General features: G+C 37.9%; 1 protein-coding gene across 2 annotated transcripts in view; it reads right to left on the bottom strand.

Annotated features, from left to right (window-relative positions):
* Positions 1-13248, bottom strand: part of FANCC (FA complementation group C) — a 272052-nt gene that overhangs the window by 94711 nt on the left and 164093 nt on the right. For both annotated transcript variants that reach the window (XM_044265751.1, XM_044265750.1), the window contains exon 5: positions 168-281. In XM_044265751.1, coding sequence (XP_044121686.1) covers positions 168-281 — 114 coding nt within the window. The remainder of the gene's footprint in view (positions 1-167; positions 282-13248) is intronic.

Genomic DNA, 13248 nt, shown 5'->3' with positions numbered 1-13248 from the left:
CGTCTCACACTTCTTCCTTACATGGCTGTAAGTCCACCCAAGGTAAGAAGAGATAAACAGAGAAAAATTAAACATCTTTCCTGGAAGAGTGAGGTATTTCTTACCCTTTTTTGCCCTGGTACATTAAGCAACAAAAATTTCAATACTAATAAATTAAAAATACTCACATTTTTAAGCAAACCAGGATAGTAATCTGCAGGTGTAAATTCAAGACCTTGAGTAAAAAGACCAACTTCTTTAGTATCAAATCTGAATGCCGAAAGTATATGAGATAACAACCCCTGAAAACCATAAACAGACAAAGTTATTAAAAGTGAGTGCAACTGCCTATTACCTATAACGCCTGCAGTCTAGGTCATCCGTAAATGCACTCATCTCTGTGAAATGATTAATCTTAATTTGTCCAAATACCCAGTTCGCATGGATTCATGGTATAAAGAATAAGTCAGCATTAAAATTATCACATTAAAAATAGGTCAATTTAAACAATTGTTAACAGTGAAGCAAAAATATATCATGAATGAACAGTGCTTTAACCATATAAAGATTGTGATCATGGGGTGCCTAGGGTGGCTCAGTTGGTTAAGCATCTGCCTTGACTCATGTCATGATACCGGGGCCCTGGGATCGAGTACCGCTTCAGGCTCCTTGCTCAGCAGGGAGTCTGCTTCTCCCTCTGCCGCTCCCACTGTTTGTGCTGACAAATAAATAAATAAAATCTTATTAAAAATAAAGAATGTGATATTTATTGTTTTTAAACTCAGAAAAATATTTTTATCAAAGTAGCTATAATAATTTAACACATGACAAGAAACAGACCACAAATTACTAGGCAAAGCTGATGCAATAAATGGTGTTACACAGGAATGCTATTGAAAAAAAAAATTAGAAATGTTAAACATCAATGTAAAGAGATCAATGTAAAAATGAAGTAATAAGAAGAAAACATAAGTATTTTTCAGGTATCTGAATGGGGAAGAACTTTGTAAACTGAGAATCAAGAGAGCAAATTATTGGTTGTTCTAAACAGAAATAAAACCTTGTGCTTTCAGAAACTAAAACAAGCACAATCTAGGAAGAATATTACTAACAAATAACAGCAGATCATAAATAATGTGCAAAATATAGCACTAAGAACATAAAAATGAGTATGAACAGATAATTCATAAAAGGAAATACAAATGTGCAAGAAACAAACTTATAAATGTTCACCCTCATAAACTCTAAGGGTGAATTTAAACATCAACATACTATTTTTCACTTAATGAATTAAAGATTTTTACAGACCTAAATACTGAATGCTAATCTGGGTTCTCTGAAACAGGTACTCTGTGTGAGCCACTGAAATATAAATGGGTATCCCTACGTCCTGCTGCTCTGAACCACACTGAGGCACCCCCAGAGGGTCTGAGTGCATGTAACCCGGCTCCCTACCCACCCCCGGCTTGGATTGCCAGGGCTAGTCTGCCCAGAGGTTATAACCTGAACAAAGGTGCCTTATAGGTTAGTAAAAGCCTGCCTTATAGAGAGCAATTTGAAAATACATATTAAAGGTTTTTAAAAGCATTCATAACATTTCATGTATCTGGCACATGTTTAAGGAAATAAATCCAAATATGATGATGGGGATTATATTCAGAGATGTTCACTACAATGTTATTTCTCATAGTGAAAAATGTCTAACAGCAGGAACTGATTAATTTATAAAGCCCTCATTGTAAACCATTAAAACGTTTATAAAGATTTCATAAGAATATTTTAAATGGTTATATTACAATGTCAAATGAAGAAAGGAAGATACAAATGTTAATACACAGCAACAATCTCATCAATATAAAAAATAATCCATACATGGAAATGAAAAATATTGGAAGAAACTATCACCAAATGTTAACAGTCTCTGAGGCGGTGCTATTATGAGTATATATATTTTTTCTACTTCAATACATTTTCCAGTTTCCTATGTGTGTATGTGTAATATTACTATAATAGAAAAAAATTACTTTTTGAAAAAGTGTTGTATTTGGAACTATTTTTCAACAGCAGCTTTACTGAGATACAATTCATATACTATAAACTTTACTCTTTAAAGTGTACAACCCAATGGTTTTTAGTATATTTACAGGGAAAGAGTCATTTTATTCTAAGTCCTGCACTACATTTTATAAGTACACATTATGACATAAAATAAACTATGTGCATCTAAATGTATGAGTCCACACAGTTGGTCCACAAATACTTGGAGGACCATTGAATCCAGGGAAAGAGGATGTTATTACCTCAGTCAAGGGTAGGCCCCACCAAACCAGGACAACAAACTTACCAGTAATGCCCAGGGTCAATGGCATCATTTCAATGTTATCATGAACTGTTTTACATACTCAAAAAGACACAAAATAATATGACAAATTTCACCCATCATCACATTTAACAAGCATTAGAAACACCAAAGAAGTCTTCTGTGACATCTCTCCTTTTCCCCACCAGTTCTACAGCCATCCTTCTTTCCAGGGAGAATTCTACCCTGAACTGGTATGCACCCTTTCTTGTAGACCGGGTACTTTCTCCCTGTGAGCTCAGACTTGCCTCATGATTCTCAAAACAGGACTCCAGGCAATACTACTAAGTCATGCAGGTTAAAAACTGCTGTCCCTGCATGCAATCCCATTTACTATTTTCAAACTGGAAAAATTTATTAGCAAGTTAGGGGTGCCTGGATGGCTCAGTGGGTTAAAGCCTCTGCCTTTGGCTCAGGTCATGATCCCAGGATCCTGCGATCGAGCCCCACATGGGGCTCTCAGCTCAGCAAGGAGCCTGCTTCCCTTCCTCTCTGCCTGCCTTTCTGCCTACTTGTGATCTCTGTCAAATAAATAAATAAAAGCTCTAAAAAAAAAAAAAAAACTTATAGCAAGTTAAAGTGCCTTTGATAAATTACTAACTACTTAGCAAAAGATATTGATGATATTTTAAAAACCCAACAACCACATCTATCACATGACTTTACAAATAAAAGTCACTGATGGGGGAGAAAAACAGATATATAGATGGTTAAAAGTAAACTTCTTATAAGGTATAAAATACTTAAGAGATCAGGGCACCTGGATGGCTCATTGGTTAATGTCTGTCTTCAGTTCAGGTCATGATCCCAGGATCCTAGATTGATGCCCACATCAAGCCCCACATCAGACCCCTGCTCGGCAGGGAGCCTGCTTCTCCCTCTGCTCTCATCTTCTGCTCTCTCTCAAATTAATAAAATCTTTAAAAATAAAAATAAATAAATAAATAAAATACTTAAGAGGCTTTTTACCAGAGTGAAAAAGAAAAGGCTGGATAGAAGCCATTTGCAGATTATTTGTCTTTTTCTCTCTTTCAGTTCAAAGCTGTCCTTTAAAATACAGAAAGCAAACAGGAACGGAGGACAGCCCAGTTGGTTTCAACCATCAAGTGCAATCTGGCTGAGAGTAAGCAGTCATGGTCAGGCTTACTGGCAAAGCCAGGGGAGGTAAATTACAGCCAGTGTGACAAATAAATAAAATCTTTTAAAAACTCAAAGGCCCAGGATGTGAGTGCTTCTCCTCCTTTGAGGAGCAGTGTGTACAAGTGAGTTCTGCATAGCTCACCCCAGCAGGAAGCCTACATCATGTAAGTGGAAACTGGGGCCTGACTATGTGAAGTGCCATGCAGGTGCTCCAATGAAGAAAAGGCCAGTCAGGCCAGGCACATCTATGTGGAGGCACCCAAACCAGACCCGACATGGGGAGGGAGGAAGCTGGACTTGGTTTGGAAAGAGGCTGGGCCAAGAACTCAGAGCTGGGGGCAGTCTGGGTTTTCAATGGTGGAGGTAAACTAGACCAAGGGATGGCAGTACCAGAAGTGCTTAACTTTCTGCCATCAGACTTTCAGTATTCTATTTAACAAACATTTAAAGCACTAAGAGCTGTTCATATGACAAATAACAACTCACAGTTTATGCTATGAGTATATTATTAAATCTGTGTTGGAGATGAGGAAACTAAAACACACTTAGCTTAAATAACGTGCCCAAGGCTGGTTACTTATTTTATGGCCAAACCTTGTAAGGAACTTCCCTGTAACCACTCTCCATGGGTGGATGGAATAGTTTTCTTTTTTCTTTTTTTATTTTTTTGGTTAACTTACAGTTTTTTGGGTTTTTAAAAGATTTTATTTATTTATTTGTCAGAGAAAGAGAGAACACAAGAAGGTAGAGTGGCAGGCAGAGGCAGAGAGAGAAGCAGACTCCCCACCAAGTAGGCAGCCTGACGTGGGACTTGATCCCAGGACCCTGAGATCATGACCTGAGCCAAAGGCAGCCCTTAACCAACTGAGCCACCCTGGCATCCCTGGAATCATTTTCTAACATAACAATGTAAATGTGATTGCTGGACTTATTACCCTTTAGCTCTTAATTAGTCTCCAGGTAAAGCCTAAACTTATCCAAAGCTAAGCACCCCACTAGGGCTGACTTTCCCTCACTAGCTTGTTTGGAGCCACACAGGGCTACAGGCTCTTTGGCCCCTAAGGACTTTAGGATGTTCTAGTCCCTCTGCCATGACAGTTCCTCCAGACCTGGTTAAAAGCCACTTCTTGAGGGGATTCTAACAATTAAGACAACTAAGATTTATGGAATTCTTTCCATGTGTGAAATACTGTGCTAAGTTCTCCCATCCAAGTACTAACCAGGCCCGACCCTGCTTAGCTTCCGGGGCGCGTTCAGGGTGGTATGGCCACTGTGCTAAGTTCTCTAAGTATGGTATCTCACTTAAAATCCCATAAATCAAGTTTTTAATAAAATTTAATTAAGCAAGTTTTAATTAAACCACCTATAAACAGGTGGCTGCTGTCATAATTCACATGATTGACCCTTAAAGAATTAAAGCACAAAATACTACAAGCTTAGTTGGTATAAAAAGTAATAGTGTATGTACAATAGAAGGAAACCAATTTCAAGGCTGTAACAGAGATCAGTTAAGATTGTAGATCTTAAGGAAAAAACCTGCCAAGGCTTTTCCCTATAAATCCAGTGCCTCCCAGAAGCACTCACATCCTGGGCCTTGGACCAATGCATGGAGGCTGGTTTCCTAAAAGTGCATGAGTTACTTTGGCAGCTGAGCCAATGAAAGTTTAAAAAAAAGAAAGAAAGAAAGAAAGAAAGATGAAAAGAAAAGTAAGGAAAAGAAAAGAGAAAAAGAAAAAAAGCGGAAAAAAAAAAAACCAAACCTAGGACATTCAGTAGATCCAGAGGGTGCGACTATGGATTGTGAATAATTCCTGAGTAATGTTTAAAATAGCCATAAACCGTTCCCTTGATAGTATTCACAATGCTTGCATTATGTAAGCTGACTATAACATTTAAGGTCTTAGAAAAATGAAAACAACTTAATTGGCAGACCTGTCCTGGCCTAAATTCCTAAAATGATATGGTTAGAAACTGATTTTTAAAAAATCAAATGCTCTAAGTATTGGTTCCCTGCCCCACCTCCTGTTTAAAAAACAAAAACAAACAAAGAAAACCCCCAAACTATACTACTCAGTATTGGCAAGGATGTGGTGAGAGGGGCACTTTGTCCCTGGTGGAGTACAAATCTCTAAAGCCTTTCTGGGAAGTCACTTGATGATATATGTAGCCAAAGCATTACGGTTCATATCCTTTTACTCAGTAATTTAATTTCCAAGAATATATCTTAATGAAAGTTTTAGGTTCACAGCAGCATTACTTATAACAGTAAAAAACTAGAAGCAACCCAAGTACCCCACACAACACTGGATTGGTTGAACTCATCATAGTCTATGCAACAGTGTGAATTGTGTTGAAAAATATATTTAATCACACAGAAAAAGATTATGTAACATTACTTTAAAAAGCAAGGTGTCAAATTGTATGTTCAACGTGGTTTTAATTGTGTATGGAAAAACAGTACTGAGAAGAAATAAAACAAATAGTTAATACAGATTTTTTTTTCTAGCAGTGATTGAAAATTTCTTCTTTCAACTATCTGTATTTCCAAAGTTTCCACAATTACCAAAGGTGGTTACTTACTCTAAGGCCAAAACTTACATAAGGAACCTCCCTATATCCACTCTACATGAGGCAACAGGAATAGTTTTTTGTCATAACAATGCAAATCTGATTGGTTTTCAGCATAAGACTCTTTATGGCTTACTTTTTATCACAGAAAATGTTTTGTAAAACAAAATTACATGCTTTAACTTATGTCTGTTTTTTCCCATAATTCCCTAGTAAGAATTGCTATGGAGGGCCACAAGAGTTTTATCCCTGGTAAAATAAGCATAGATCCTCAGAAACAGCATACTGAGGCCTGGATATGGTCATATAACTTCAGAACAGACACCTCAAACCCTAGACTTTAAAAAATATCTCTTTTAAAGTAAACTTAAAATTTGATAAGCACTTCTCCTTGCTAAGAATTCTTTTTACCGCCACCTAGTGGCTAGCAGTCTAAACAGAAAACCATTAAAGATTCTGTGGGCACCCGACTCGGACAAAAATTCATTCCTACTGTAATATGCTAATTGATTATTTTGTAAATACTGACAGAGCAATCTTGGAAATTCCCTATTTCAGTCCTCTCGTTTTACTAATGAACTGATGAGGAACAGTGTTTCTGAATACAGAAATCAGCATCCACAAAAAGGATGTGAATGTAAACATGCAGGTTCCGACTTGAAGGGCATAGAGAAAACATACAAATACGCCCCCCTGACTTGTGATCTAAAATCCTTAAGGGTGGAGGGTGTAGGAACAAACACAGTGGTGTACAAAACATTTGAAGGCCAATTTTGATTCATGCAGGAGTTTTAAGAACAGCTAATGTTTGAAAAGCCATTTTAAAACTGCTTATACCATGAAGGTAAAGTTTCATAAGGAGAGAAATTTTAAATAAATTAGAGGAAAATCCACTGCCCTTGTTTTCAGGTGTTCTCTTCTGTCCTCACCTCACTATATCTGCTCCATCTTGTAACAGGCAGCACATTTACAGGCGGGTTAGGAAACTTGGAGCAATGAGGCTGTGGTTTGGCACAGGGTTGGCTTGTGGAAGAAGAACTGTGGTTTCTGCTCAGGCTAGGAGAGCCAAACTGTGGTCAATCTTCTTGAACTGAGACAGAGCACATATTTCATGCTTCTCCAAACAATTTCTTCATCTCATCATTAAGTCTTTTAGAATTTCCAACACTCTGGTCCCTACTGCATCTAGCTCTTTATACATAATATAAATAAAAACTATTTGTAAACAAGGATCCTTTATTCATTCAACAAACACACTGAATGTGATGTATATTCAAGCCATGCTATTAAGTGGTTGGGATAAGAAGTCCCTACAGCCCAAGGAAGGGAGATGGAGATGGAAACAGCCATAACATAAGACAGAATGCAGTGCGTGCTACAACAACGGGGTAAGAAAATCACTGTGGGAACAGAGGAAATAATGATTAATTCCAACTGTAGGGTTTCAGAATGCTCCCAGAGATGATGACTTCTGAGCTGATTCTGACAGCTGGGTTCGGACAGAAAGAGTGAGGGGAAGGAGGCAGGGAAAGAGAGAAAGAGAGGCTGTGTGATGGGACAGACAGAGAAAACCACTAGGGAAGGAGCAGAGAGAAGTAGAGTGAAAGGGGCCATGGTAGGCAGGGCAGAGACTCCTGGGGAAATGCTCCTGTCACTCCTCCCGCTCTCAGCCTTTGCTGCATGCCAAAGCATAGCCCTGCCGCCACCCCCTCCCAGCCTTGCCCTGGGGAGGGGGGGTGCTCAGCCCACCTGGTCAAACTTCTCTTTCCTGGTCCTTGAAGCCCTGCAATTTGGCCAGCCCTGCTGTCACCACGTTCCCACCTCTGCACCATTTTTTTCTCCTAAGAAAACCCACAACCTCCACACATTTCTGACTGCCAAAATTATACATCTTTCAAAATCTTCTTTCTCCAAGACTCCCGATCCAGTTCCTCGCAGGATGAGATCAGATTCTCCTGAAATCTCCATGGCATCCTATCTGTATTTCTTTGACAGTGACTACCAAGTTCTGCCTCACACTGTAGTTATCCTTTTCCTCCTCTACTCATTAGCCACAGGCTCCCCAAGAAAGGATCTTTCTACCTTCATACTCCCTAGAGCAACTGTTAACTAGCCCTCAGCTTTGCATACACTAGGCATTCAATAAACACTTGCAGAATAAAAATAAATAGAATGGATTGCTCATTTATAGTTACTGAACAATATAATTACTGCAGGATCCCTCTGTGACCTCATTACAGTAGAAAATGATAAATTTTCCTTTTCACAATTTGCTTTCCTAAGTTTCAGCCCATAAAATACCCACAGAAGAGTGGAAAAAACATGACATTGCTTAAGTGCTTTTACTTCAAAGGGGTTTACTTAATTTGGTAACACTGACTGGAACCTGGCACACCACTGTGAATGTAGTTTTCACTGAATAATATGCTGCTTTGGGGCTACTAAGTTTGTGACAATCTACAAGTACCACAGGATGAGAGCACCCAGAAGGGACAAGGAGAAGCAGCAGCAGGGACCATCTCTGCTGAAAGGGGCACTGGAAAATCACAAATCTGTCTTGACTATCCTTGCATAAAAACTGTAATGCATAGCTACACATTTTAAAAACTTTTTCCTGCAAACTTGAATGGTAAAACAAAGCTTTTACTAATTCAATCTAATTTATTTGTTTATTTTTGACCAAAAAATTTAATCCTTGAGGTATAGCATGTGTTTAATCTTCTTTTAAGCTTGTACAAAAGCATCCGGTCTATTCAGTTGTTGGCCAATAGAACTGATGCCATTTCGAATATCGGCCAGGTTCATTTACCATATAAAATACCTGTGCCCAAATACTGAATTAGTCACTTCTTTTTTCATATTCTCATGGCATTTTATATAAACATCTAGCAAAACATTTTTGTTATTATCCTGTTAACACTTAATGTTAAACTTTCCAATTAAATCCCTGAAAGTGATTTATATTTTCCTAAATTAGATACTATAGTGAAAACTGGCTAATTTTCTTAAACACAATCTTAAATCATCATTTCCCTTGACAACAAATACCATCTAGAATGCAGACCAATATATAAGCACTGCCTAAACATATTACTTCACTGAAAAAGAAGAAAAGTCGCTCTCTATAAAGCAAACTGGACCAGCAGTGCTCTGTGCATGGCACTAAATGACAAAACAACAAAGAAGATAAATGTCACAAAATTTCAAGACATATATTAAAGACCTACCTAAATGGAGAGAAATACTGTGGCCTCAGCAAGAAAAATTCAGTATCATAAAGATGTGTAAATTCTCTGTCATAGAGACTCAATGTAGTACCATTAATAATCCTAAATAGATTTTTTTTGGTGGAACTTCAGAAGCTTTTCTAAGACGTACATAGAAAAGCAAGCACAGCACATGTTAAGGCAAATAATAAAATTATAGAAATAAACATGACTCCACTTCTCTGAAGTTCAAAAGCAGGCACACTATACAAGGTGTTAATCATGGATACATATACAAGGGGCAGAACTATGAATTCTGCAAATTATTTCTGGATGAAGGTTCTAAGAGACAAAGTGGGATAAAGCAAATTAAATATTTTACACCATCACAATTATTCTGTGCCTGTTAGTCTGAAGCACCCATAATACTGACACTTCTCAGCAAAAAAGTACCATTACAATGATGTAGTTTCACTGCTAACTCTTCTAAAATTTGAAATCTTTAATATCTAAAACTATAAGGAAGACTGTTTTCAGGTTATGTTATAATGCATACCCACTGCTCTTCATGAAACTATAAAAGAACTTAAGATATAAATTGCTTGAAAGGTTATTTAGAATTCTGTAAATTAAAAACATTTTCTAAGTCTCAATAGTATTTTTTTATTTCTATAAATTAAGGATTTAAAAATATTTCAAAATGTAGCTTGCAAATGTAACTGGCATACCACCAGGTACTAGATTAATCTGCAATCCAAATCAAGAATAAATGATATGGTTTTATTTCTACTATGTTCCTTCTAAAAATCAGACAAGTTTAATTTAAAATCATTTTGAGGGAAAAAACCCTCATTTTCATTGCAAATATTTGTGATTATGCATACTTCAGTGAAGTGGTAATAAATAGACTTTAAGGAATGAAAACAGCATAAGCTTAGAACTTATACATTATTTCCTTCAAACAAGATAGCAGTCTAAATAAATTAGCCTAAATAATGCCAATTCCCAATCTGGAACCCAACAATTTGTTTCCACCAGTCTCACTTATTAGTTTTATTTGGGCATGGAAGGTTCAGTCTAATAAATCTGCAATTACCACAGTTCCTTTTATTTCAATTTAATATTGAAACTGTAAATGATTTCTAATTTTATAGAATCAGTATCTACTCAAGCCAAAGTGGACAAAGTTTAATTGAGAGCAATTTACTACAGAAGGGAAACTAACCACATAAAACGTGTTGAGAAACACCCTTCCCTACTACGTGGGGAAGCATGGTTCAAGAAATTAGGGTGCAATATTCAATAACTAGTCATTGATTATTTTGCCATTTTCATAAGCCACACACTGTGAGGTTTAAAAGTTCAAATATGACTGCAAATCAGGGAAGAGGCCAGAGCATAATTGCTTTCTTCCTCAGAAAACTTGAAATCCTACCATTTAAAACAAATGGATTTATTACTGGGAACCCTTTTAAGTAAAGGTTAGCGCGGAGAAGCTATGTATCGATCAAGCCCTCTAGGAGGCTGCTGAAATACCCTTAAGATAAGTAGGTTTTTCTCAGTCTCTGCACTGTTGACATTTTGGGCCTGACAATTCTTTGTTGTGGGGGGTTGTCCTGTGCTTCCCTGGCCTCTACCAACTATATGCCAGTAGCAACCCCTGCCCCAAGTTATAACCAAAAATCTCTCCAGATATTGCCAAACCCCCTTAAGAGCAAAACAGTCCCAGCTAAGAAGCTCTGGTTTAAACACACGCCAGCTTTTTAAAATTAGTTTGGATTATAGTTTGTGCATGTCCCTGCTATTTCTGGTACAAAGATGAGTACTCGTAATATAAAGAAGACTCTGTAATTGATATGGAAATAACTACAGGAGTTAGTATTACGTGAAGAAAGTAAATTACAGAATAATACATGCAGCATTATTCCCTTTATATGAAAAGAAACCAAGAAATTAATGTATTTTCATATATAAATGCAAAGACTAGAAGGATCTATAGATCTTTCACAACTTATGATAGGGTTATGTTCCAATAAGCATACCATAAGCTGAAAATATTGTAAGTTGAAAGTGCATTTAACATCCCTAATCTACCCAACATCACAGTTTAACCAGGGCGACCTTAATTAACTACGTTCAGAACACTTACATTACCCTGTAGTTGGGCAAAATCCCCTGAAGCAAAGCCCATTTTATAATAAAAATTGACTATCTCACGTAAATTATAGAATGCTATACTGAAAGTGAAATGCAGAATGGCTGTGTGGATACAGAATGGTTGTCAGTGTTACAGGCCCTTCACCCTCATGATTGCGGGCTGATGGGAGCTGTGGCTGTTAGCATCATGTGAGAGGATCGTACACATATCCTTAGCCTGGGAAGAGATCAAAATTCAAATTCTGAAATATGGTTTCTACTGAATGTGTATCACTTTTGTACCATCATAAAGTCAAAAAATTGTCAGTTGAACCATTAAAAGTCAGGGACTATCTGTACAGTCTGTTGATACCAGAGATTACTTCTGTGGAGGGGTATGGGATTGGGAGAAGCCTCCTATGTTTGGATTGATTTTTTTGGTTTATGAGACTATATTTACGTATTATTTGTGTAATTTAAAAAATAAAGGAAAGAAAAAGGTTGTGGGATTTTAAAATTAAACAGACTTTGATTCTAGTTCTATGATCTTGGGGTAACTTTTTTCTTAAACAGTATCAGACTTCCCTAGTTCCCATTTCTATAAAATGTTAAGTGATAAAATTGATGTTTGTTACAAAACTAAGTGAGGCGCACGCATGAGAGTGTTGGCTCGCTGCACATCCCTGACCATCGGCAGCTGCTCTGCTCAATCTCGGTTTGAGTAAGGAGACTAGGACAGCCAGCCAAGTAACCCTGCTCCTGGGTTTGGGTTACTTTAACCTTCTCTCTCTTCATTATCATGGTCAAGGTCCACCTCATGCCCCAATCTTGCATATACTTATCTGACAGTGGGCCTACCACCTCTAGGCTTATCATCTCATGATCAGGTGAGAAATGAATGAAGACACCAAGGAAGAGCCAGTGGAAACAGGGTGATCTACCTCAGTGTTTCTCCTGGCGTGATGTGAGACACGCACCTCAACCAGAATCATCTGGGTTCTCATCACCATGCAGACATTCCACTGAATCAAAACCTCTGGGTATGGAGCTTTTCCAGCAGGACCAGCACCCACCTTACTGCATTGTGAAGTTTAAGGATCACTACCCTAGCACCTGCCCTCGCCCAAACACTATGTATATTTATCTCCCATGCACTGGGGAAGAAATCAAGACAGAGAGAATCCCAGGTCATCCTATCACTTCCCTACCTTTGCTGGAGTCAATCCTTCTCTGGTCCAAAATCTACTGTAACAGTAAGCCAAACAAGCTTTAGATCATCCTGTGCAAGGTTACTTGAGAAGATGAATGAGAATACTTCGGAGTGGAAACATCCTAGGACTTGGGAGTCAGACATTCTTAGGTTCAACTGGCAACTCTTGCTCACTGGAAAATATCACTTACTGTCACTAAGCTTCAGTTTCTAAATTATCTCTGAAATGGAGAAAATAATACCTCTAAAGGCTAGGAGGACTGAAAGAAATCTTGTACGAAAATCACCCGGCTAGAGATCTGGCTCACAGTAAGTGCTAAATAAATGTTAATTCTCCTGGTTCAGTGCAAGAGCTGACTGAATTTCTTTGCGACAGGCCAAATGTCTAGATGTTACCCTTATTAGGAAGAGAGAGAGAGGTCTTTGGTGCATTCTTTCTCATAATCTGTTTGCCTACAAATCAAACATTAAAAATCACTTATATCAAAGTTAAATATTTGCAGTGTTCCCAAATTAGAGACACAAGCTGCACTCCCCAGGAAGGCAAGTGTGTTGTCACTGTGGCCACAGCTCCAGGATGCAAACAAGCTGATGTTGTTCATGTGGTCCTCTCCATTAAAAAAACTCCCCTTGGCTCTTGCCCCTGCCTC

The sequence above is a fragment of the Neovison vison genome, chromosome 9 (assembly GCF_020171115.1).
Source record: "Neovison vison isolate M4711 chromosome 9, ASM_NN_V1, whole genome shotgun sequence".
Lineage (NCBI taxonomy): Eukaryota > Metazoa > Chordata > Mammalia > Carnivora > Mustelidae > Neogale > Neogale vison.
Note: the sequence above shows the minus strand (reverse complement) of the source record. Positions and strands in the feature narration are given on the sequence as shown.